We start from the raw sequence: 24,766 nt of genomic DNA on the forward strand, positions 1-24,766 counted from the left end.
TCTTATGCAATTTATTATTTAGTATGTATTTAAACATAAGTATTGTATTTCTGATTGAAGTAAATCTATGCAGTATTTCCACAGGAAAAGTGGATGATGCACTTTATGTGTATTCTGATAATCACATCATTCAGGGTGTTTTAGATAAGCATTTTGATGAACTGATGAATTGGTCAAATGCTTACCCAATGATGAGTGCTAAAAAAGAGTGATATTAGAAAGAACTCCATAAAAAATACAAAATAAAGATAGAAGATCCTAACTATTACCCATTTACAAATATCAAACTGCATATTTCTCTGCTGTAAATCAAGGGAGCATGTAATGCATAACCAAATGTTTAAAAATTGTAGAATATTCTTTCACTACTTCTTAACACAGATAATTAAAAATATTGGGGGCAGAATAGCTGAATTTTGTATTTTATTTCTGAAAAATATTTTCCTTGAGGCTTTCAAACTTTTTATACTAGTCTTTCTCTTAGCTTCTGATTAAGTGAAGTGCTTAAAAGCACACTGAGTATTAAGCATGCATATTACAAATGGGCTGGTAAAGGGCTGTATTGAATCAAGTCTTAAAAGAGCAAGTTTTTTGTTTTCCAAGATAGGTTGTATGCAAGTGAAAGAAACATTTCCCATATAGAGTTAATGTTTAGTAACCACTCTTTGTGGAACTGTTTTACAATATCACAAATGCTAACAGCAAGAGAGAATTAACTCGTTATATAAAATGTATTATACAATTTTTAATGTGGATCTCAGTGAAATTAAAGGCACGTCAGACTTAGGTTTTTCAATAAAGGCATGCCACAGCCCCGGGGGCTTGTCATGGCTGAAACTCTAGTTTGTGACATGCTTTTCACTTCTCTGAGTGACGTGTGAGGCAGTGCTACAACCCAAACTACAGTGCTAGCAGAGAGATAACGTGTTAGGCTTTTTCAGACTGCATGCATTTTGTGATCTTAGGTTATAAATAGGAATATCCAATGGAGATAATAGAATTACAATAATAACTTCAGTGTTAGGTTGGCTTTATTCTTTGAGGTCTGCAAATGCTTTTTAAAATACATAAATCATGGGCTCCTCTCAGTCAGTAACAAAACGCAGCTGTATGTGATGCAAACCCAATAAAATACAACAAGCGTATTTTCTCTTCTGTCTTTCATACCAACCATATTTCAGACTGCTTCCCACAATGCTCAGTAATGCCTGGCAGTACATAGGAGATAGTAGCCAGGAAAGAACCTGCTCCAAATGCCCTGTGAGTCACTAGTATAATCTCATTCAGCAGTGGATCTCATACAGGAAGGGGAACAAGTAAAAAATTCTGAAACACAGCACCTCCCTTGTGCTTTAATGAGATTTTAGGAAGCGAGAAGAGATGACTATTTTTCTCTGCCAAAGTGAAATTATTTTCTCCATTTTTGTAAAAAGAATTAACTCATCATGGTAAAACATTCGAGCTCTGTTACACTCACAAGATTCTGTTATTTCTGTTTCACTTGTCTTTCAGTTATAACAATGAGAAAAGTTACTTGTAATAACCACAACCTTTTAGGTAAATGCAACTTTAAGTTCATGTCCCTTTAACTTTCGTTAATTGGCAGCCAAAATAAGGCACATTTCACATTTATAATTCAGGCTACACTATCTGTTTGACTTCAGTGCTGATTGTACTTAATCAAACGTGCATGGTTTGCTTTGCAGAGCGAGAACACAGATGCTGTGGTGCACAGCCTTGAAGCCCTGCACCCGCCAATTGCTCTTTACTACCACCTCTCTTCCACTCCAAGATGACACTTTTGCTTTAATTTCTTTACTTGCAACAGAATCTTACTGGTCATGACCAAAGCTTGAAGTCTATATTAAAGACATATTTCTCTCTCCTAGCCTTCTTTGTGCTGTAGATCTAATCTTCTCCTGCTATAGTTCTTATTTAATTACCTTTGCAGTACCTAAATGAAAAAGCTTTTTTCTTTGCTGATTGCCTCCTTCAAATAGTTGTGGCAATATCTCTTTTTACTTGTTATTCAACCGTTCTGTATAGATGGAAAGATCTTAATCCTCCCCAGGAAATTAATCTTTATGTACTTAATTTGATTTAAATTCCTCTACCATTGCAAATGTTAAGAAGTGATGTGGCAGTGAGCAGGCCATTGATTTAAATGCCGTGATCTGAGAGGGGAAATAGTAATTGACATGCGTGATGTTGGCAAAAGCTGCTTTTGTGTTGTGGCTTTCTGAATTTCCCTTCATTAATTCACATCTTTCTGCAGTGGCAGTGTTTGTAAGTGACAGCAGTTTTCTCAATGGAAGTTATGCAAAGCTCACTCCAGGCAGACACAGGCACTTTTGCTTCTCCTCCTCACTCTTTTTCCTTGTTGCTTCTACTTTGCATGTTAGTTTGTTTAGATCTACCTTATTTTATTGTAAATACTGACTACTTCGCTGTCCAGATTCCTCAATCCTGCATGTTTTGTTGGCTTAATCTTGTAATGAACTGCAGGAGGGTAGTACTGATATAGGTGGGAACAGCTGGCTTCCTCCCCTGTCTTTCTCTGTGCAGTCTCTTCACAGACAGGGTGACAAGGATGCCTTCACCGGCAGAGTATGCCCAGTTTGTCTCTCCCTAATGCTAATAAAAGCAGTGCAAGGACTTTGGGTGAGTCTGATATTTGCTATATAGTACTTATAAACTGTGCAGCAATTAGCATGCATTCATACTCACAGATTGCAGACTTTTAACAATAAAAATGCTAAATATTTCTTCTAAACTTGAATGTGTCAAAATTCTCTCCAAAACTACTGACAATGCTAATGTTCACATTTTTATATTCTACTTTTGTCAGCCTGAGTGTAGCGAAAGCCACTTTAAAAAACTCTTCAAAGCCAAAATTAGGTTATCAAGAATTATCATGAAGTAACAGGTGAAACATGGAAGCTCGTTCCTACTCTTTATGTTGGAAAGCTGTATATCAAATGCTTCTTCACGGAAGTTGTTGGCAAATACTGTTTTTAGAATCTATTTGAAAAAGAAAACCTGACCTGACTTGATTTCACTGTGAAGCAAAGGTTAAGTGTAAGTTTAAAAATGATGTAACTTGCAAACCATCAGTTTTTCAAAGGCCATATGTCCCCATAATGCTAAAAGAGGTGAAAATAAGAAAGAATAAAACCTGCTTAGAAGCCAGATGGTACTGTTTGCTTTAGCAGAAAGGGTCATAATTCTCTTCAGATTAGCCGTCCAGGATATGAAACAAGGAAAGATGATTCATCTTAAAGAAAAGCATCTCATGTTCTTGTCTCAGGCCTGCTCTTCATCTCTCCCCCCACTTTGTCTTACTGTTTCCTTTTCACTTTTTTGAAATCAGCAAACCCACTATGCTGGACAGTAAACTGAGCTCTGATGGGAACTGGGAGTCTGAAAATAGCTGTTTCTCAGTATCCTGAGAAACAATTGAAGTACCCCAGCAACAGCATTCTTGGGCTGGTGCATGTGAATGATGATACTGCACTCTGCGCAGGCAGCACTCGAGTCAAACCTGCTGTGGATTAGGCACCATTTCCAACTTTGCCTGAAGTTGTGTTCTCTGATCATTTATGTATTACTTGGAAAGATGGCTTGGTTTCAAAGATCAGATACAAGAACCTTGTATCTGATCTTGGGGAGTGTGTTACAAGCATAGCCAGCAGCCCACCTGAATGCTTGTTCTTGTAACAACTATCTGCATGGTCTTTCCTTTTAACGCATGATGTTTCGTGCAGTGTGTCTGCATGAAAAACTTTTCTTGCATTTGTTGCACATTGAAACAAACAGCCAGATATGACAAAACTTGGAAGTTTTTGCAAGATCCTACGCTTGTTCAAGTTCTGCAGTGGTTGAAGGTGAATGGGAAAAGGAGTAGAGAACTAACCCGAGGCTTTAGTTCTGTTGAATGTACCTTGTTTTCAGGAGATCTGCTGTTTATTTCAAACACTGAACTACAGTATTTTTGTTCAGTTGATTTTGTTTTTCAATCATTGGGTAAAAGAGATAAGTAGTAGGAAAGAGGCAAAATGCCCAAAGAATCATGAAGGGCTTACTACGATATCACCCTTAGTTTATTACAGGGTGGGATAAAGTTGTGAAGTGATAACATGTCTCTCTGATTAGCACCATTCCGAGACACATCAAATTTGATTGACTGCATACAGTGACCAGACAATCTTGATTTAACCTAATATGCATAGAAACAAAAAGTGTGATTTTATTATAACTAATATCTATTGGGAAGAAGAGAATCAGGAGCAAGAGGTTTCTAGCATCAATGTGTAGAAATTTTTTAAATAAAACTCCAGTAGGAGGCTGTGCATTGGAAGCATACTTGCTTTTCTTACCATAGATTCCTTAGATAAATTTGGAAGTAAAAATGGTTCATCTCAAGCTATAATTGGAGATATTTTAGGAAACCATTGCTGATAAAAATAAAATTTTAGAGGAAAACACTGTAATACTAAAATAGCGTAATAGTTGCTAGATCATTTTTATGTACTGGACTACTAGACTATCATAACATGGTATTTACAACTATTTCATTAAATATAAACAATCAAAATGGCGAATACGTTGTCTGCCATTTCCCTATTCCTCAACTGTAAGTAATATTCAGTATGTTTATGATGTGTGACATGCTGAATTCATATGCACTTTAACTTATATGTTTTAAAAATGGGAATATTTTATATCCACCTGACCATCATTTTTACCCAGGAGGAAATAAAGAGTTATCATGGTGCTCTACTGCATGTGTAACTTGTATAAATTAAGCACTGCTGAATAAAGACAGCAGCTAGCTTCTGCTGTAACTTCAGTAGGAATATGTGACTCCATGTAAAGCGCATTTGGTTTGGACAAAGAGGTTACAATGGCCTATGATAGTCCACATAGAAAATAAAAAGTCTCATCCTTCTCACTGAGATCAGTTAATAAAAAAGTTTCCCTTGCTTAGATGTGCTGTAGAGTATTTAGCCCATTATTTTCCATGGGAATATTTCCATGAGTAAAATCTCAGTGAAGTGAGTAGTGTCTCGACTTCTAAGAATGAATCTTTAAGAGGCTCAGAAAACCTCAAAATCATGGTTTTATTAATAAGTAGTGCATGTCCTGGGCAGAAATAATCATCATTTGGACACAATTTGACAAAAAAGAAAAGACAAATGCTATCTTGAGATGCAAATTTGTATTAATTAGACTTCACTGATGTCAGTAGAAGACTTCAGATATTTTCCACGATACTGTTGATCAAATACGGATTAGAATGACTGGAGACATGAAATTTCTCCCCAGACATCGCCTTTAAATAGTATATTGATAGTCTCTTGGGGGTTAGATAGAAAAAGGTTTGCAACTAGGAGCAGCTTTTTCACTGAATCTGCTACTCCCTGTGTGCACAGCACTGTATAGGGAGCAAAATTAAGTTCAATGTTTAAAATGCAAGAGTATGAAGATTGTGACTCTCTTTTCAAGAGTATGAACATACCCTGGCGAGAGTGTGAACAATGTGTCTTCACCTGTAGGACAGACTGTGTCCACCCTAGGAGATAAATCAGAGAGTACTGGAAATTGTTCCTGGCTTCAAGCCACCGAAATTATTGTTAGGGTTTAGTAAGTAAAATTCTTTCTCCTGAATACATTGAGTGAAAAGAGTCACATCCTCATCAGCAAACGTCTCACCTCTTCTACTTCTGCATAGTCACCCAGTCGCATTGCAGAGGGAAGACTTCTGATGAGAAAAAAACGAAGAACCTAATAGATAAAGTCTTCTCTGTCTCCAAGGGTTACCAATGCACATTGTCTAATGGCTAGTAATAGAAGAGAGAGAAACAGGATTGAAAAACAGCACTGCATAAATTCCTTTATCTAACTTGGACAGTGACATAGCCTGGCAGTACCACCTGGTACCCAGACCTGCGTTGAAACTCCCTAATCATTTCCTATGAGTTCCTGTCCAGAGGGTAAAGTTTTTTCTGTTACCATGAGGCACAGCAATATGGCCCTTGCAGGGAAGTTGACTTGGTTTAATGGCTTCAGAAAAACAGTCTGATATAAGCGGTGTCTTCCTTATATGGGTATTCTAAGCTTTTGAAAACAAGATAATTTATATGCTAATAAGATTTCCATTATTGCAATGATTGCTTTCTTGTCCATTAATTACGTACACTTTGATCAGTCAGCATTAGTACTGTGCATAAAATAGCTTTACAAATATTTAATAAATGGGTTCACGTTATTAGTGTTTTTAAAGATAGTTGTTGCTACAAATTAAGAGATTCCTTTTCCAGCTTAGAATATGAAGATAAAATAAGATCTAATTTGAGAAGCAATTGTTTGTGTTAGCCATTTTGCAATTATTAATTCCTTTTATGAGTGATAGAGAGTAGAATCTCCTTTTAAGTGCCGTATCCTCATTCTAGCTGGAATTCAACATTGTCAGATCACTGCAGTATAGTGAAAAACATCATAAATATTCATCAAATGCCAGTGGCAGAAAAGGAAATACTTTCTTATTCTAATGCCACTTTCATTTGAGACAGATGAAATAAAAGGCTTCTCATTAGTTATTTTGGGACATTTAATACACTATGGGAATGCCATACACTTGGCCAATTAGCATAGATGATTGACGACAAGTATCAAAAAAATAGAAGTAACTGATTTTTAAGGGCAGCTGTGAATACAAGGTTTGCTGCTATTGTACAGAGCAGAGCAGTTTGTCAAAGTATTAAAAAGAAATTTATTCCCATTCAATTCAGCGTGAGTGTGTTGACCGAGATAAGGAAAAGGTTATGATACTGGAGATAGCCAGAGAAAATAATGGAATCTGTCATTTGTCTTCCTTCAGGCTGTTTAGATATTATTGCTGTCTTTCTTCATGTACTCCTCTCCAAGAAGCCAAGCGCCTGATGCCGGAATGCTTTAATTACGGAGGTGTCAGCCTGAGCTTCAACTCATTGCGCTTATTTAGAACTTGTAGTGTTGAATCTTTTCTGGGAAAATGAAGAGTACTGCATCTTTAAACAATGGTTTCTTTATTTTCCAGTGAGGTCTGGAAAATATAATGCTTCTGAGCATATAATGCTTCCTAGACCTTGAAGGTCTGATCTCTCAAACAAGGCTGAAGAAAGCAGCCAAACTGATAAGATAATGGTTTCTATACTGACATCGATTCAGGAGGCTTTTGAGTATGAGGAAACTGTCTCCTTCCTTGGGAACAGAAAAATAGGCAAAGCAAGGGCTGAGCAGCTGGACTTGCCCTCAAAGATCTTACCTTAAATTCAGGTCAGCATCCTCTGCAGAACAGTTTCAGGACATCCTTCAGCACGAGCTGAAGTGCCACCAGCACTGATCCCAGTGGATTTGCACGGGCATCGGCTTGCTCGGTGGCTAGAGCACACTGCTGGGGCTCTGACTGCAATTCAACCCAGCTCAGCATGATTCCGGAGTGTGGTGCTGGGGCACTGCTGTTGAGACATGAATTTAGGGGAAAGGAAACCTCTCCTTGTATTCAAATGAGTTCAGTCCTTTCTGAATAGAAGTTAGGGAAATTAGTGTACATCTGTATATTTTATTCTCTAAAGAGTGTAATTATGAGTCAATCAAAAATTATCTGTTCTTTTGAGTGATATTCTGCCACTATCAGCCTTCTGATACACTTTTTTTTCCAAAATTTAAATATCTGAATATTTTCAGTGTTTCAAAAAATGTAGAATATTGGTTTTACATTTTCAGAGGAAAACATTCAACATTTTCCTCTCAAATAATGTATTTTTAAAATCCAAAACCTGATTTTAAGTCCTTTTTCCATGCAAGAAAATTCTATGTTTTTTTCCTGCTTTCTAGCATTTTTTTTACTTTTTTTTTTTTCCCTTTTTTATGCAACTAAGTAAAAGTGGGGGATATACTGGTTTCAAAGTCTCTTAAGTTTCAAAGTCTCTTAAGTATTCAGTAACTACATTGTGTTATTCTGCCAAATTATCAGAGGACAGCCTTAGTCACTCAATGAACAAGTGACAAGATACAAACTTTCTAACTAACTACATGTAATGCCCACATGTAGACGTCATTTACACTACCTGTGACTAAAATGTACTACATCATAGTACTACTTCTAGTCTTAACTAGAAGTTCAGAGTCTCTGTTCTTTGGACTATGCCCAGAACATAGTCAGCTCTACCTCAAGCCTGTCTGAGTGTGTGGGAAATGTAGCAGAGTGTATCTGCCTGGTTTTCACATAGTCATTTGATGCAGAGTCACAAGAAAAATTAGTAAAAAAGGCACTGAGAATATATCTAGAGAAGAGGTGACCCCAGGTTGGACTGAGAGGGCTAGGAGAGGGGACTCTTCTAGCAGAGTTTCTCTGAGACGTCAATACCAGCTCTTGAACTTACATTATTGAATATGTTGATTTATGCCTAGCACTAGAAGTAGTTTTATTGATTCAACTCGTTGATAACATGGATTTGAAAGGCAGTCTTAAAATAAAGGACAATTTAAATATCATGTAGGAAGAACTGAAGGATCTTGAGGATGCGTGTAAGAGATACTGGAGAAAATACATGCTGAGTTTTGTAACTCCAGGAATGGGCTTAGGTATGAAGACAGCCCTTTGCAAACACATTGATGGGTGATAAAGCCATGTCTCCTCTTGAAGTTAGAACTGACAGCAGTACTTTAAAGATACATGTAAATTTTTTTTTTTTTTTTTTCCCAAAAACAGTTTAATTGTGTCTGAGCTGAGAAAAGGGATTCACTAGACCAAGCTTCGTACCCTGGGAATCTGATTGTAGTTTTGAACTCTGACCATATTTTCCTATGTGGATTTACCAGTTCACTAGCCTGGATATTTCTGAATTAGTCTGCATGACATGGTGTAGATATCATGTTGGGTATGAGAATGTTGGGCAAGGGGGAAGAGAGAGAAATGTCTAGCCCTTAGCTATTTCATATCAGTAATTGGACTTTGCACACTGCCTTGAGTTAGAAGAGATACAAAAAGACGACTGACTTTACTAATAGCTTGCATTTCTTCTAATTTCTGCAAATTAGCTAGTGTGAATAAAGGAGTCACAACAAACTATCATCTGTTGCCTTGTTTTCATCTCCATCATCATGTCTGTAGGGAATAGTGAAGAGTTTGCAAATCTTTCTTTAAAATATAAACTGTTTCTCTGTTACGTGGATGTGCATTCTAGATACGTCTCAGTTTTTTAGTATGACTGATTTTAAATTTATTTTAGTCAGAGAATGTATTTGAAACAACAAAGTATTTCAAAAATGGTTTTTAAAGCATCCGTCACAGTGGGAAGATATTTGAATATCAGTAAGCCTTAACTTTACTCTTCTGAAAATGTGGGAAAAGTGATCCCAAAGTAACACCATTACTCTAAGCGTTGCTTTATGGAGTCTGACTAGAGCTACACCTTTGAGAGCTCTGATATATGCCAGCTGGAAAGCAGTTATTCTGTGTAGGATCTAATGGTAGATGATGCTAATCACTCACAACTCAGAAACTGAACTGAGCCTCTTCCAACGTCTTTGGATCTGAATTCTGAAGAACATGGAGGCTGCTGACTTTCCTCAGTAAAACTGCTACGAGGATATAAAAAGAGAATCTTTAAACTTTCAAAATTATGCCAATTATATCTCACTCATTCTCTGCAGGCTGTTGGCACAGGTTAGAACAGCCTGAAGGATTAAAATGGACAATGAAAAGGGCTGAATTTGATTTTATGAAGAATATGTTGGTTAGACCTTCCTGCCACTGCCAAACCTGTTCAAATCTCCGTGCCCAGCAACGCTAATGCTTTTCTCTGCAGCTTTCAGTCAGAATTTGATGCTGATTAAAGCATCACCTGGAGGGATGTAGTGCTGAAGAAGTGGAAGAGGATGAAACATCTACTTTGTTATCATCAAACATAGCTGTCTTCAAGAGTGCTTTCTGATATGGAAAGCAATATAGACAAAATCTTAAGTTTTAAAGAAAAGTAATTCTAAGAGTCCTAGGATTAGAAATCGTTTAGCCTAGGCTTTTTAGCTTTACAGAAATAGCTGTCTTAAACTTCACAGTAATTCTGACAGTTGTCAAGTAAAGCTGAAACTACAACTGGGCTAAAATAAAAGGCTGTTAGAAGCTTGCTGTAAGTTTAGATGAACGAAGATTACTGTTGTTCCATTATGAAATGGAAAAAACTGGCCCATTTCAGTGACCGTCACTGGGAAATCTATATTAGAAAGTTAATGTCCTGGACAGTTCCTGTGTGCCTGGAGCTGCCTTAATTGATTTGCCAAAGGAAGGTTTAAAATCCTCTGGTCACTAGAAACATTTCATGTATATTGAATAAAAGTGTTTGCGTTCCTGTATAAGAGCTCATACTGAGTGAAGAGGGAAAGTCAGAGTTTGTGTTCTAGGCGTGGATGGCTGTTCACTAAAAAAAAACAGCCTTTTAGCTGATTCCATATACTCTTTCTTGATTGATGTCAGCTCACACTTTTGCTTGCAGGAGAATTTTCAAATCTAGGGTAGCCATATAACACTGGGAATGAGCCTCCCATCGTGGCCTTTTCTCCGGCCGGTATCAAGAATCATTCAAGACTGACAGGTATTCATACTTAAGAAGAGATTTGTAAAGCTGTCTGGTCTTTGTGCCTTTTTTAATTTTCCTTTCTCATTAAGGCCGTTTTGAATGTAAGTTGCTCACTTAGATAACAGTCTGAAGATTCTGTGCTCAGCACTTGCACGTGAATAATGCCAGTGTGCTCTACTTTGGATGCAAAGACTTTGCTAATAACGTAGGCTGCCTGCTCATTAGAAAGAACATAGTAAACAAAGTTATCTCCTGCGTCCAGCCAATGTGACAGAGCTTGGGCAGGAAGAAGCATGCAGAGAGGAGGTAGCGGCTCTTGCAGTCTTTCAGGTCACCATCAGAACAAATGAAATACAGCCTGTGCGGTTGTGCTCTCTGCTGGGATTAATGTAGTTTAAAGAAAATGGAAGAAATTACTTCAGAACATCATCTGAAATTGCACTGTTGAAGAGATAGCACTGCTGCTTAATACAATGTCCTTAAAAGGCTTTATGCCATCTCTTCTGATTCATTCTTACAAAAGCAGTGAAAAAAAAAACGTGGTGGTGGAATATAATACACTGTTTGGCTGTTTCCACAGACACACAGAGCTAGAAACTGAAATCATTGGAGACTCAACCTCAGAAGAACAATTCTGAATGACCGTGTTTCAGGCAGCCAACAAAGAGCTTACGTGGGCACTGGAAGAGATGGCTGGCGTAGCAGAAAATCTCTATCATTGGATACAAATGATAGGGCAAGAAAGAATGGCAAAAAAAGAGCATCTAACTGCTCTGCCTTGTGCTAATCATAAGCCTAGATTAATGTGTAAAAGCACATTAATGACTGACAAAGCATAAAGATTTCTTCTCTCTTCACCTGTGATGGCCAGCAAGTGTGATACTGTTTGATGCATGATTTCCTGGCTAGTATCCTTTTTTCCTCACCTTCACCTGCTTATGAATTGCTGGTACCTTGTCAGGAACATTATTCCCTTAGACTTACTTCTGTGTGTAAAACAGAATGCTCAGATGTTCACTAGTCATACTTTTGCTTGCTGTGCTGAAAAAAATACTATGATCGTACCGTCTCGTTTCAGCATACCTATGTAAAATTGCGTGTGTGCATCTAAATGCTAATCTCATGGAAAAGCTTAGTCTGGGCCACTTGTGTGCAAAGACAGCTGATGACAGAGGACGTCACTGAGATGGAGAGAAGAAATTTTGTGCAAAGTTCTGTCCATTCCTCATCTAATTCCTGTACCTCTCTGATAAAGAGATGAAGTTCTGCCCAAAATATGGTAAAGTTTAAATAGGAAAATATTAGTTAGAAATAGAAAACCCTTCTTCTACACAGCAAGAGCTGTTTCAGTTATGGATAGCCTTCCTCAGGAAATAAATAAGAAAATTGAAAAAGAATTTTGGAGACTGGAGATAGGAAAAAAAAATCCCCTCTCCTATGAAGAAGAGACTGAACTCTCTATTCTGAGAGAATAGAGAGACTGAGCTCTTTATTTTAGAAGGTAGTTACATGGAAACATGATAAAATCATGATGGCTAAGGCTTACAGTACTTTGTATTTTCACATAATCCTAGATTCAGGATGTTTGTGAATGATAGGCATACAGATGTTGTTATTCTTGATCATCTTTTCCCCAAATCTGAAAATTAAGATGCTGGTCTTCTCTTGTCATTTCTTCCAGCCCAGCTATGGAATACAACTGTCATTCCTGTCATGATATTGGGAGATGCCCAGTAGCCATTGTTTTGAGGAAACTTGTTTTTGGGAAATGCTTGTAATTCAAGATGGTTCACACTAAAGGAACTAGGGAATTTATTTATTTTTAAATTTCTAGAAAATCCATTACTTATTCCTTTGGCCTTTAAGAGAGATGTTTGCCAAAGCAATGAGTGCAACTGTCCAATGCCACAGACTACTTGTATCAGCTGTCATTAACAGAGATCTTCTCTTAACAAATATGAGATGCCAAGCCTATCTTTTTTTATTAAAATCACTGGATAATTTTGCCCAGAACAGTTTTTACCCTGAAAAAAAAAAAAAAAGAGGAAAAAAAGTTATATGTCTCTCTCCTGTGTTCTTTATTTCCAAATGGCCTCGAATGTGAACCTGTACATCTGTATATCCTATACTTCCCATGTTGAAGCAGTTTCTGTAACCTATTTTAAAAATCATGAATGTTTCCCAAACTCTGAGATAAAGTTGCTTTTCTATTTACCTTTCTGTCTACCAAGAGTCCACAGAAGATGCTACACAAGAATATATAAAGTGTCCCCCGAAGTCAGTAGACTGGTTCACCTCCCAGTCCTCTATTTCTAAACAAGACAAATAAACAAGCAATCCCCACTCAATACAAATTTTGGAAGTCAACTACCTGCTGTGCAAAGGAGCAATATGAAAAGCATCACTGATTTTTCTGTTTTAGACTGATGTCTTAATAGTTTTGATGAGTGCCTCCTAGTTCAAATATCTTGGGATTTGATGAACATCAGTTCTTCATTCCTCTTTTCCATCACTCTCATGATTACCCAAAAATTTTTTTCTAGGCACTCTCTTTGTCCCTGTAGCAACATCTGCATATTTTTTCTATTCCATCAATACTTCCTCACTGTCTTCCTCCAAAGCCCATTTTTTCATATTTGGGAAACTTACTCGTCTGTGGATATACTTTTCAAGCATTATTTCTGTGATGCAGATGGATATTTAATACTTAGAAGTAAGCATGTTCATTTTTTCCTGCTGTTTTATGCCTGCTCTGTCATACCGAGAAAGCAAGTATCTGTTTAGATACGAATGATGATATTGCTTCAGTTAGAAAATGTTACCCAAGACCAGATTTTTAGCTGTGCTTCACACCTGCTTTTTCGGCTTCTCTGCTTCTGCTGCTCTCCAGGCACCAGTGTTCTGTTACTCAAATCTTTTAGAAAATGTCATAAGAGAGAAAACAGGCAGGGAAAAAAAATCCCTTTGGATCATAAAATATTTCAAATTTAAACCTTCAGTCTTGAAAATTTTGACAGAAACATCTTTTTTTGAAAATAGTCTTAAGGCTTGAAAAGCAGCAGTCAGTTTAGTCAAATGTTCTAGAAACATTTTACCCACAGCGATCTGTGGATGTAAAATCATGGATTCAGGAGCACTGTTGCTCTTACAGAGAATTTTGATTTTCCTTACCCTCTTACTTCTGCTCGCCTCTCACAGTTCCAAAGGTGACAACTACCTCCTTATCCCGCATCTCCTGTGCTCACCTCTTTGTCTCCAGCTACTTCAGTGAGGTAACTAGGTTGAAGCCTGGGTTGAACAAGTTGTGCACAAGCTGCCCTCAGCTGGAAGTTTGCTGTTTTGTTCCAGAAGCGAGGTTAGACTTGCAGAGCTAAAAGCTGTTGGGTTACTCTCAGTTATATCATTTGACAGACTAAGCGATATACCCTTTCTCTACAAACACTGCTGTCTTAGATGTGATGTGTGGAGGGTGGAAGAGGTTATGAATTACAGCATGTAGCTCTTCACCACCCAGAAGTGGTAGAGCCGAGAACCACAGAATGCCGTTTTGCTCTTTTGGGTGTGTCAGGGAAGGTATGTCTGTAGCTAAGGAGTCCTGTATGAGCAAATTGAGTGTGTGTAATGTGTGAGTAGTGGGCTGCGTGGATTGCGTGATAACACAGAAAGGCTTCTGGAAGGAGCTGGGACTAACAGAGGGTGTCTCACTCCCTCTCTCCTAGGTCTTTCTGCTAGCATCTGGGTCCTACCAGGGCTCCTTTGTGCTGGCTCTGGTTCTGGCACTGGAGAGCAATTCAGAAACATCTCTCCCGCTTGCCAAAAACAGTACAAAATAAAACAAACAAACAAAAAAAAAGAGTCCCCGAATACATTTTACTGGTTTAATAGGCCACTACCACTCACATAGGGGCCAGATGAATGCTGAGGTACCACCAGGCAGGTGTAGTACTGTGCATCTAGGAGCAACGTGGAAGGGCAATACCTGCCCTTTGAGTGTTAGCAGACTCTTAGATTTGCTGTCCAATGATGCTTCACCCTTCTTGGCTCCTACTTTTATTGGACTTAGTCCAATAAGGATGGTACAAGGTCAGAAGTACACTGTGATTTCAGCAGATGTCACAGAGCTTAAATGGACGGTTTTAATTGTATACTCATTACTCTTTGACAGTAATTCACTGTCTTTTGAATTAAAAATATAACTTCGATTGCCTTTCTTATCCCATTGCTTTTCAGGTATTTCTGCATGCATTTATTTATATTTAATATCTAACTCAAGAACCCTGAAAGTGACTGAGTTAATTTATTTATGGAAAAAAGTACTGACGGTCACTTTTGGAACTGCTTTGGCTGTGTAGGTTCAGGCATTTCAGGGAAAGCAACAGAGGATAAACACTGTTATATGAGGAGATTAACTGCCTATAGGGCAGACTAGCCCAGATTCCTGGACAGTGAAGTGGAACTTAGTCAGAGCCCTGAAAAGTATTAACCAATTGGAAAATGCTCGAGGGAAGCGAGTCCTGTGGCATTTAACTGTCTTGCATCCAGCTGCAATGTGTGTGTCAACATACTCGTGATCTCTCCTTTGATGAGAGGGTATTTGTGTTATTAATTTAGCTTGAATATATAATTATGACATTTTAAATCAACAATAAAATATCAAGTATAAGCTGAGTAGATAATCAAAATTTAAATAAATAAAAATTTGTTTGGTGCAGTGTCAGGAAAGACTATTGGAGAAGGAAGCAAGCATGGTCTAAAGCAGACTTTTTTTTGTAGGTATAGTACTGAAAATCACAAAAATAAATGCTATTTATTTGTTTCTCTGTTTACTGTATTTGAGACACTTTGCAGAAGGAAATACACAGTAAATGAAATGATGGTCAAAGTGCAGACCTGACCCTAACTGAGAGAGCAGTTAAGAATCATCCAAACTCTGGTTTTATTGACTGATAAAGATAGCTAAAGATGTGAATGAAAAAATGTGTTGGCTGTGGATTTCTGCGGATGAGGAATGAAAGAATTCCAACTTTGGCATGGGCCTACGTCCAGAGCTGAATAATAATACTGTCAGTGATAATGCAAAGAAACTTCTAATAAATTCTAGTGCTCCATAGCTCAAAAAGAGCTTAATGACATGTTCATAATAAAGCAAAAAGAACTATTTTTTATCCGCCAGGAGAAAAATAAAGTATAAGAAACAGCTGCTTCCAAATGCAGACAAATGACTGACTACTATAAAGACAGGGGAAGTCCCATGTCTAAAATAATGTTGGCTAATGTTTTGCGACTATGAATAGATGACTGTTGTGGACTTCTTATTCTGACCACAGATAAAGGACTGATGGCTTAAGGGGACATCAATTCAAGAAAAAAGGTGAAGATTGTACACCTAGGGAGGGTAGAGACTGCCTTTTGAGTAATGAGATGAAACGCAGTTGTTATGCTGTATAGCAGAGTATAAGCGAGTAGGACAAAAATCAGTGTTAGGCTTGTAAAGTAGACCACATAGAAGAAGATACGTTACGCAAAAGAAAAAGGGAGATGATGTCCTTGTGTGTGGCAGTTGTGAGACTGACACCGTTCAAATGTTTGGTCCAGTTCTGGTTTTCATCATTGGTAAAGGATGTTAAAGCACTGTAGTGTTTTGGGAAAAAAAACAAAAGCCTAACAATTACAGGAAAACCAACTGGACTCAGAGATGTATTTAAAAAAACCCAAACAACAACAAAACCACGAAAAACTCCCAACATAAGCTTCTATGTTTCTAGTGTTCTACCTGCCTAACTTGCAATGTGCAGGTAGTGTTGTTTTCCTTATGGGATGATTGTAAATTTAGAACAAATGAGCAAGGTGCACTTTTGTAAGGTTGCATTGTGAGTTATGCAGCTGCAATGGATCCCAAACGTAGGTTATTGAGATGGTGGGTGCGGTAGTGGCTGTATGTACCAGCAGCAACATCCAGGGTTACCGTGCTGTGCCAGACTGAGCTCATTCAGCTTCTCTCCACCCTCTGTTAACATCACTGTCTATTGGACTCCAAGCCACATGCTTTCTATTTCCTTCCCATCAACTTTTCCAGGATAATTGGTGATGTGAAGATGCCTGTGCACAGCTCAAAGCTGGGCAGATCAGTTACAGAATTGGTATTTAATCTAGCATCACTTTTGCAGCTGGTAAAGAAAGAAAAAAAAAAATCTGTAGGTGGTAGATTGAAGAAAATAAAACAAAACGGGCATCAAGATGACAGTGTGGTTTCTATTAGTCTCCATTGGGATGATCTGTGTGTAATGAAGAGGAAAGCTTTGTTGATTAACTATTTTAATGTAGAGAAAAATAGGTGGTTTGATCCAAGTGCAAGTAATTCACTTATGCGGTTGATTTAAATGTTTGTTAAGCATAGAGAACATATTTTACATCTTTTGAAGTAAAATAATTACTTGACTGGGAAATATTGTTTGAATCTGACGATCATGTTCTGAAGAAGTTAATATTAACATTACTTCTATTATTTTCTTTAAAACAGTACTTCTCATCTATACAATCACTGATCCTTTTGCTAATAAGTACCTAAATATGCCTATGCAATGTCACCAAAACACAACGGAAGGTAAAAGAGGATTTTGTCTCGTTATATTCACAGGGATTTCGTAAGATCTAGATTTTATGGTGGATCACACGATAAGCTGCAGTCTGTACCAGCACATGTGCTGGAGTATGCAGTGAGGTAAAAATAAAGGACAAAATAGTACTAAGATTGGCTTTTGTGATGTCAGAGCTTACCGTGTGTATTACTAATATCTATTATTCAAACATCTGCTACTTTAAATAAAGGAAAAAACACTGTTAGTAATTTATGAATCTCAAGTCTAAAGAAGATAACTCTCTAGCTAAATCTCATGGTGTGTTACCTTGGTGGTAAAGAAATGACTTGACATGAGCCACAGAGCATCATCAGATTATAATTCACTTCTTATGCCATAAATCAGCACACCATTTCTACAAAACAAGTTTCTGAAACACTGGTTGGCTTATTTGTTACTAACATTGCTGTAAGTTTATAAAATTAAATGCAACAGTAATTTATTATATATTTATATCACTTTTTTTACCCCAAATGTAATTGTCTTATTTTTCATAAAATAGTGGTGAAAGCAGAGCACAACGGATGACTCTCATTAGTTTCCTTCCTATTCATGTCTTAAGAAATGAAGGCAACGCTTTCTATACGATTTCTCAGTGTTCATGAGGAGCACTCCTTTCTGCCATGCTGGCAGAATCAAATACTGCACCAACAACACTATGTCCATGTCTGCTGAGGCTACCTAAAGCCCCAGTAAAAACCTAGGAATGTTTTCTCACCCGGCACACAGGAGTTTTAGGGTCTTGAGGGGTTTAAGGTACTTGAGACGCTGTAGCTGCTTGTCACGTGTTGTTACGAAGCAGCGTGTTCCCGAGGAGCAAAGAGCCAAGCGGTAACTGCAGCTGCGGTTGCAGTTTTGATGCCTGGATAATAAATATGTGCTGTCATCATCATGGATCGCACTAGAGATTCCTGCTCTGAGGCTTCTTGCCAATGTATTTTTTTTTGTTGATTTTACCTTTGAAAACAGATTTATTCATTGAATTACACATGGAATAAATAGCCAATTGCAATTTCTCAAAATTGTTTTTTGTTTTTTATTTTCCTGTTGGTTTCTGTGTGTGTAACATGCAGACTCTTTAGTTTGTGAACAATACCCAGGACAATGGCGGACTTCATACAAGAATGTTTGGAAACTTATTCCTTGTAGTAACCTATTTGGCTTTTTAGTATTTTCCAGTAATCTTTAACAAAACACTGATTGAATGATTTTGCAGATAACAAAGACATTTTCACATGAGTTGTTGCATGACTTTCATCACCATCATCCATATCTTTATTTACCTACTGCTTAGATCAGTATAAGCTAAAGATCTTGGCAAAGGGAAGTTGATAAGAACAAATACTTTTAAATCTATCATGCCGTTTATATATTTTTTAATCCAAATTTTTAGCTTTATTCAGAACATTCAGACCTGATTTATGTTTCTTTTTTTTGATAGTTTCAGAGCATGTCAATGCAGACATATTTACATCTAGTCAGTAGTTGCATATGGTATATATCTGTCCTACTGAATGATGACAATGTGGGTGATTTTGCAAGAAGCAATAATATTGCAAACCAGTTACACCTGGAATCTAGAAAATTTCATGAGCTGGTATATTATACTATCAATAATAGATGACAACAGTAGATGAGTGTCATCATAGATGATAGTCATGCTTGCTGTATGTTTGTCTATAAATAGCACCCTAATAGACTACAACTTACAGTCCTATTAACTTATAATGAAAGAATAAGAGGAGACAGAGTTAAAGTAAAAGGCAGTAAATTTAAAATCAGTTTTAAAAGTAATTTTTCCACAGAGTGAAAAATTTAAGTACGGAATTCTCCGACACAGGTCACAGAACCAAGAATTTAGCAAGGTTAAGACTGGATTGACTATAGATATGTCTCTGAGAAGTGGCATTTGCATAGCATCTTTACAAATCTTTTCTTTAATATTTTCTACTGTTTTTTACTTAAACCACATAATCATTTAAACTGAGTTGCCAAATGCATTGTGATTATGTTCAAGTGAATGAAAGGAGATTAAAAGTTGCTCCTCCAAACTAAGAGAGATCTGGATGAAGACTGCTAAGATGCACACATGTTACTCACCAGCCCAGGCTGTGGCTCCAAGGATGTTGTTACATCTCCCACAGCCAGGAGGAAATGGCCCACCTTTTGTAGGCAGGGTCTAAACCTTAATTAGGAAATTCAATCAATTCAACCCAGCTGGGCAATCCAGGCAATAGCCACAGTTGCAATAGCCATAATTCCCCCTTTTTGTTTTACCAGTTTTTGCTTTTAAAAGAAGGAGACGGCTTTACAGTGAGCAGAGACCCAGTCCATTCATTCCAACTCCAGCACACTTCCCTCTTTTGGGCTTGCAGCTTTACCTTTTTTACCAAAGGACTCTCACTCCAGCCCTGGCTACTCTGGCTCCAGCTTGGGCTACTCTGGCTCCAGCAAGGGAGCCACAGTCTTCAGGGTCTCTCAGACATATCACATTGGGGTCACCAGTTGTTGCTCACCAGCCCAAGCTGCAGCTCCAAGGATATCATTACATCTCCCACAGCCAAGAGGGAATGGCCCACCTTTTGTAGGCAGGGTCTAAACCTTAATTAGGAAATTCAATCAATTCAACCCAGCTGGGCAACCCGGGCAATAGCCACAGTTGCAATAGCCATACACACATAAATCTGCCGGCTAATGTTTTACATTATCTCCGCGAACTGTGTTAGCAGCCACTGGATGAGACTTAGTTCAGCTGGATTTCACTGGGAGCAGCTCCTGTGTCCTTCTGCAGCTGTCGCCAGAATCTCTCCCGTTACCAGTGTTCCTTTCTCTTGCTCTCTTTTTGTCACACACTGGGGCTTTTGGCTTTTAAGACTTAGCACAAGGTAGCTTACACTTGTTGAATGGTGTCATCTTCTGTTTATCAAAGGGAAATGGTATCTTGTGGCTTGCAGAAAATGTGGGGTGAGTGTGCTGTACTACACATCTGTTCTATGGTTCCCGCAGGGAGCCGATTTCAGTAATTCAGATGATTGCTTTCAGTGCATCCCCTTAATGACCAAAAAGGGTTATCCAAAAAGGGGCTGACTGGCATAGAGAAATGTATTATATCCTTACATGTGTATCGTTTGGTTTCTCTTACCCTGATGTCTGCTAAAACAAAGATTAACAGAGGTGATAATAATAAATCAAACTGGGGATGCAGGAAAACATCAATCTATATTGATAGCACTCAGCATTCCATTGCAGATTCAAAATATTAAAAATACTTCTTACTCAATTACAAAATAGCTGAAGTAATGAATAAATTTAACAAGATTTTTTTCTTGATTTAAGTCAGAAAGATGAGATAAAAGATGTGAATGATTTGCTAGGGATATGTGAGGAGGTTTCAGCGTTACGTGACCATTATTTTGAGGAGTAAGAATGCGTCACACAACAGAGGGTAATACTGACTTAAAGGCATTACATTTAAAAAGGATACTGACGTGTGTCAGTGTGGTACAAAATAAAGCCACAAGAGCTACTGGTATCCATAATAAAGTAGGATAAGTATATAAGATAAGATATAAGTAGATTACAGAGCCATTTGGAGAGCCATACGATGAATGAAATGGAGAACGATTTTCTTGTGTGATCTTTGATAGCTCTTACATATCCTGGATAAAAACAGTCACACAGTGAAAATCAATTGTTTGCATATCTCTCATCATTTGAGATTCAGTTACTGGCTTTATTGTATCTCCATTTCCATCCATGAAAAGTGGGTCATAACACTGGTCAACTTTCCAAGGCCATTTGAAATCTGTGGAAGAAAACTTTAAGGAGGTGTTATTGGGTTATTTTAACCTTGGTTGGATCTGCTGTCTTCGAAGTTTAAACCTTGCTTGGTTAATTTTAATAGGGAATGGAAAATAAGTGCAGTGCTAATGAACCTGTATTACGAGAGATTTATAAATCTTTTAAGGTATTTATTTATTTTATTTAGGGTCAAGTTGTTTTCAGAAATGGAGAGAGGATGGGAACCATCAAATTTACGCAGTTTCAAGGTAGGTTGCAAACAATTTAATTTTCATTATAATTATGTATGCAGTTTCAAACTTGTGCGTCAATTGCTTTTGTTTCAGGATGTTTTAAATATGTACAATTATTTTGAAAAGGAACTGCTTGGAAGATGCAGTGAGGCATTTAGAAAGTTTTGTTATCTATTTAAAATACTGTGTTTTGAACCCTGAGTTCTCTGAGGTATTCCCAGATACTTCCAAGAATTTTTCTAGAAGAAAATACACATTGTTATAGAAACTACTGATCTGTAGCAGCAAACAGCTGTTGGAAAAACTCTAGTGGTCAGCTAAGCATCCATTTCTTAATACAGTTGTTTCAGAAAACTGAATCTGGAAAGGAATTTAGAGAGGATTTTTGCTGTTAGTCTCTTTCAAGTTAGTGTTCGTGCTCTCTGAAGACTTGCTTTTGATGTTCTGCAACTGCTTGCTAAAAGATGCTTCGGGAGTTACTCCCTCAGTGAGCAGAAGACATGAACTGCTGACCCCATCCCTTGGAGGCAACAAACTCTGGAGTGCAGCTCTGTAAGACTGCTCCATCCCCTCAGCTTGAGCTGCTCCTGCAGGGAATGGTCTCAGCAGCGGGGACCATGAATGCATCTGCAGGGGTTTGTCAAGGGTCGTTTGCAGCCAGGACAAGGTCCTTGCTTGGGAGAGCTTTCAGCAGAAACGGTGATTCATAGAAGACATGTTATAGCTATTTCTACAGTTTATAGAATGCAATTCATGTTTTTGTTCCTAGGCTGAGGCTGAGGAAAACCCGAGATGGTTGCGTTCGGATTGTCGCTTGAGAGTAGTAGTCAGAAAGCTGGCAAATCCTTTCCAGACAATGCGTGAGAAAGAAGCTTGCACTCCCTTTGTTTTCAGGAGATCACTTTAAACATAATCCTGCTGACCAAGTTACAAAGGCTCATCCTTTAAACAGAAGATGTCTGCTATATGGGTATTATTATTAATGAACAGCAATGCACTTGAGGGGATCTGTTACTCATTCTAATTTACTGAAGCAATCTTCTGATTGCTCTTGCCTTCACAACTATAACTGATGCTATTAACTCACGTTCCCTGAAGCATTTCTACCCACTAAAACTTTGCAGACGTCATGTCATGATAATATAATTTAGAAATTCTTGCTCAACACTAGTGATAAATATTGATTGCTTCCTCTTCTTCCTTTCCCTCTCCCTGCTATTTTTCCCTTGTAGCAGTGTTTACAGCCACATGAAAGAATAATGAGAAAATATTATAAGAGGATTTTACAAGAGACGTTTATTCCTCAGACTTCTGAAGGAGCCCTTATGCATTATGCCTAAGACAGCTGTATGCACCCTCCTAGAGCATCTGAGTGAGGAGGAAATTTGGCACATTCCTTCTTGCGTATTAAGGATGTGATTGGGGATCATGGGGAAGTGCAACATATATCTTCTGAATTCATCTGGAGGATCAATAGAAGTCTAGGATAGCTGATTTTGTATAGATTTTTATTTCCAACCATTCAAATTGAGTTTCTTTATAATGTTTTCAGTTTCACATCAGATGCTATTTGATGCCAATGGTTTTACCATCAGTTGAAGTACGGTTTGGTCACTAACAACATAGGAGACAGCTGCCCATTTTATAATTCCTTGCAATTACAAAATTACTATTTCAGAACTGATTCAGGCACATACTTGGGATTTTGATCACCAACCAAAGGTTTCCAATTAACCTAGAGGTAAAAATAATGCAGACATGCTATGGAGAAATGCAGAAGGACTAGATTGTCTCTCGTGCAAGCAATACTCTGTCAACACATCTGAAGCCTGGTCTTAAGGGATTTTTTAGTTTCTTACTAATTTTGGAAATGAAAAGAACGTACAGAAATATATCAGAAATTGAAATAAGGAGTAGTATAACAACATAAGTGAAAATATTCTCTCTTTTTAACTACAAATGATATTCTAACTATTAACATTTTTTTCTTTCATTGGTATTATTTTTATACAAGGCTTTTATATTCAATACTTGTATAAATGTAGAAATTATTAATTTGTTCAAAAGAATTCTTTATTGGTTAGGAAGCTTTCTGGAACATTCATATTAACTTTTATTAAATCTTGGACTATTATTCCTAATAATGGAAAGAAATTAATTAAGTCCAGTACTTCAAATGCTAAATGGGCTTTTCCATTCTAGTTATAGCTGATAGGTGCCACCAGGCTCCAGAGAGATATACCATTCATTCGTTAAACTTTTTTTTTTAATAGAATGTAATACAAATAATGATGATTTCTAGGAAAATAAGACTACATCAAAGATGTCTTGTAAATACTTTTAGGACATTAACTGTAATTATGAGTATTGCATATATTAAATGTATTAGTAGCTTATTATCCAAACATAATAATTGGGAATAATTGGAAGGGGCTTTGAGCCGCCTGGTCTACTGCAAGGTGTCCTTGCCTATGACAGGGAAGTTGGAACTAAATGATCTTTAAGGTCGCTTCCAACCCAAACCATTCTCTGATTCCATGATTCTATCAATCATCAGTTGTGGTGTTCTATACCTCAAGAGTTATTTCTTCATCGACACTGGTTTATAGTTTTGTTAACAATTTGAATGAAGATGTGCAGTTATCACAAATAATAAAATGCAGAAATACAAAACAGGTAAATAGGTAATGTTAGATACAGAATTTCTTGGCCAAAAACACTGTTCCTCATTTGCCAGGGTAGAAAATCAGCTGGGTAGACTCAGTAGCTTCATTTTCTGTTCTTTGCTGGAAACGTTTGTGTTAATGAGACTATCTGCAAACATTTTGGCTATGGAAAAATCAGACAGCCACGTCTGCCAGAGACAAGGGAAAACTATCCTGTGAGGGTTCAGAGGGTAACTGCAGTATGCCTGACACACTGTGATGAAATTTTGAATAGCTGGTTTAGTTTTGAATCTAGATACAGTTTTTCCCAGACTCATGCTAGTCGTGTCTCTTTTTCAGCCTCTGTGCAGCCTGTTAGTTTTGCAAGTGGTCAAACAGATGGTGCCAGAGATATCTGTGACCAAACTACTTACAGCTTTATAGATCGTGAATACCACCCAGGAATGATTTAGTATGCAGCAGAGGATACAAAGCACATGTAACAGCATTTTCTTCCCCTACCTTACTGAAAAATAAAGAGCAGTCTGTCAGCCTAACTCAAATATCCAAGCGATGTTTGAAGCTGGCATCCTTCCGAATGAATGGCAGTTTTTCCACGGGTGCAATTAAAGGACTATTGTCATTGTCAAATGTAGTTGAAGTAGATGGCCAAAACCTTTTGGCTAGTGCGAGCTGGAAGAGGGTCCTGGCAACTGTTGTGTCCATAGCAAGGAGCAGGAAGGGCAGCAACAAAACTGAGATTGTAGATTGCTGTGATACAGGAGGCTGCAAGACCAGATACATAGCTGTCCTTTGGCAGATCTTTT

The 24,766-nt window shown here is 37.7% G+C and overlaps 1 protein-coding gene across 2 annotated transcripts in view; it reads left to right on the forward strand.

The window, feature by feature from the left end:
• The window catches only part of GABBR2 (gamma-aminobutyric acid type B receptor subunit 2), a 505,163-nt gene that overhangs the window by 272,767 nt on the left and 207,630 nt on the right, over positions 1-24,766 (forward strand). For both annotated transcript variants that reach the window (XM_086609138.1, XM_086609140.1), the window contains exon 9: positions 21,249-21,309. In XM_086609138.1, the coding sequence (XP_086465264.1) occupies positions 21,249-21,309 (61 nt within the window). The remainder of the gene's footprint in view (positions 1-21,248; positions 21,310-24,766) is intronic.

This window comes from Tauraco erythrolophus, chromosome 3, assembly GCF_009769465.1.
Source record: "Tauraco erythrolophus isolate bTauEry1 chromosome 3, bTauEry1.pri, whole genome shotgun sequence".
Classification (NCBI taxonomy): domain Eukaryota; kingdom Metazoa; phylum Chordata; class Aves; order Musophagiformes; family Musophagidae; genus Tauraco; species Tauraco erythrolophus.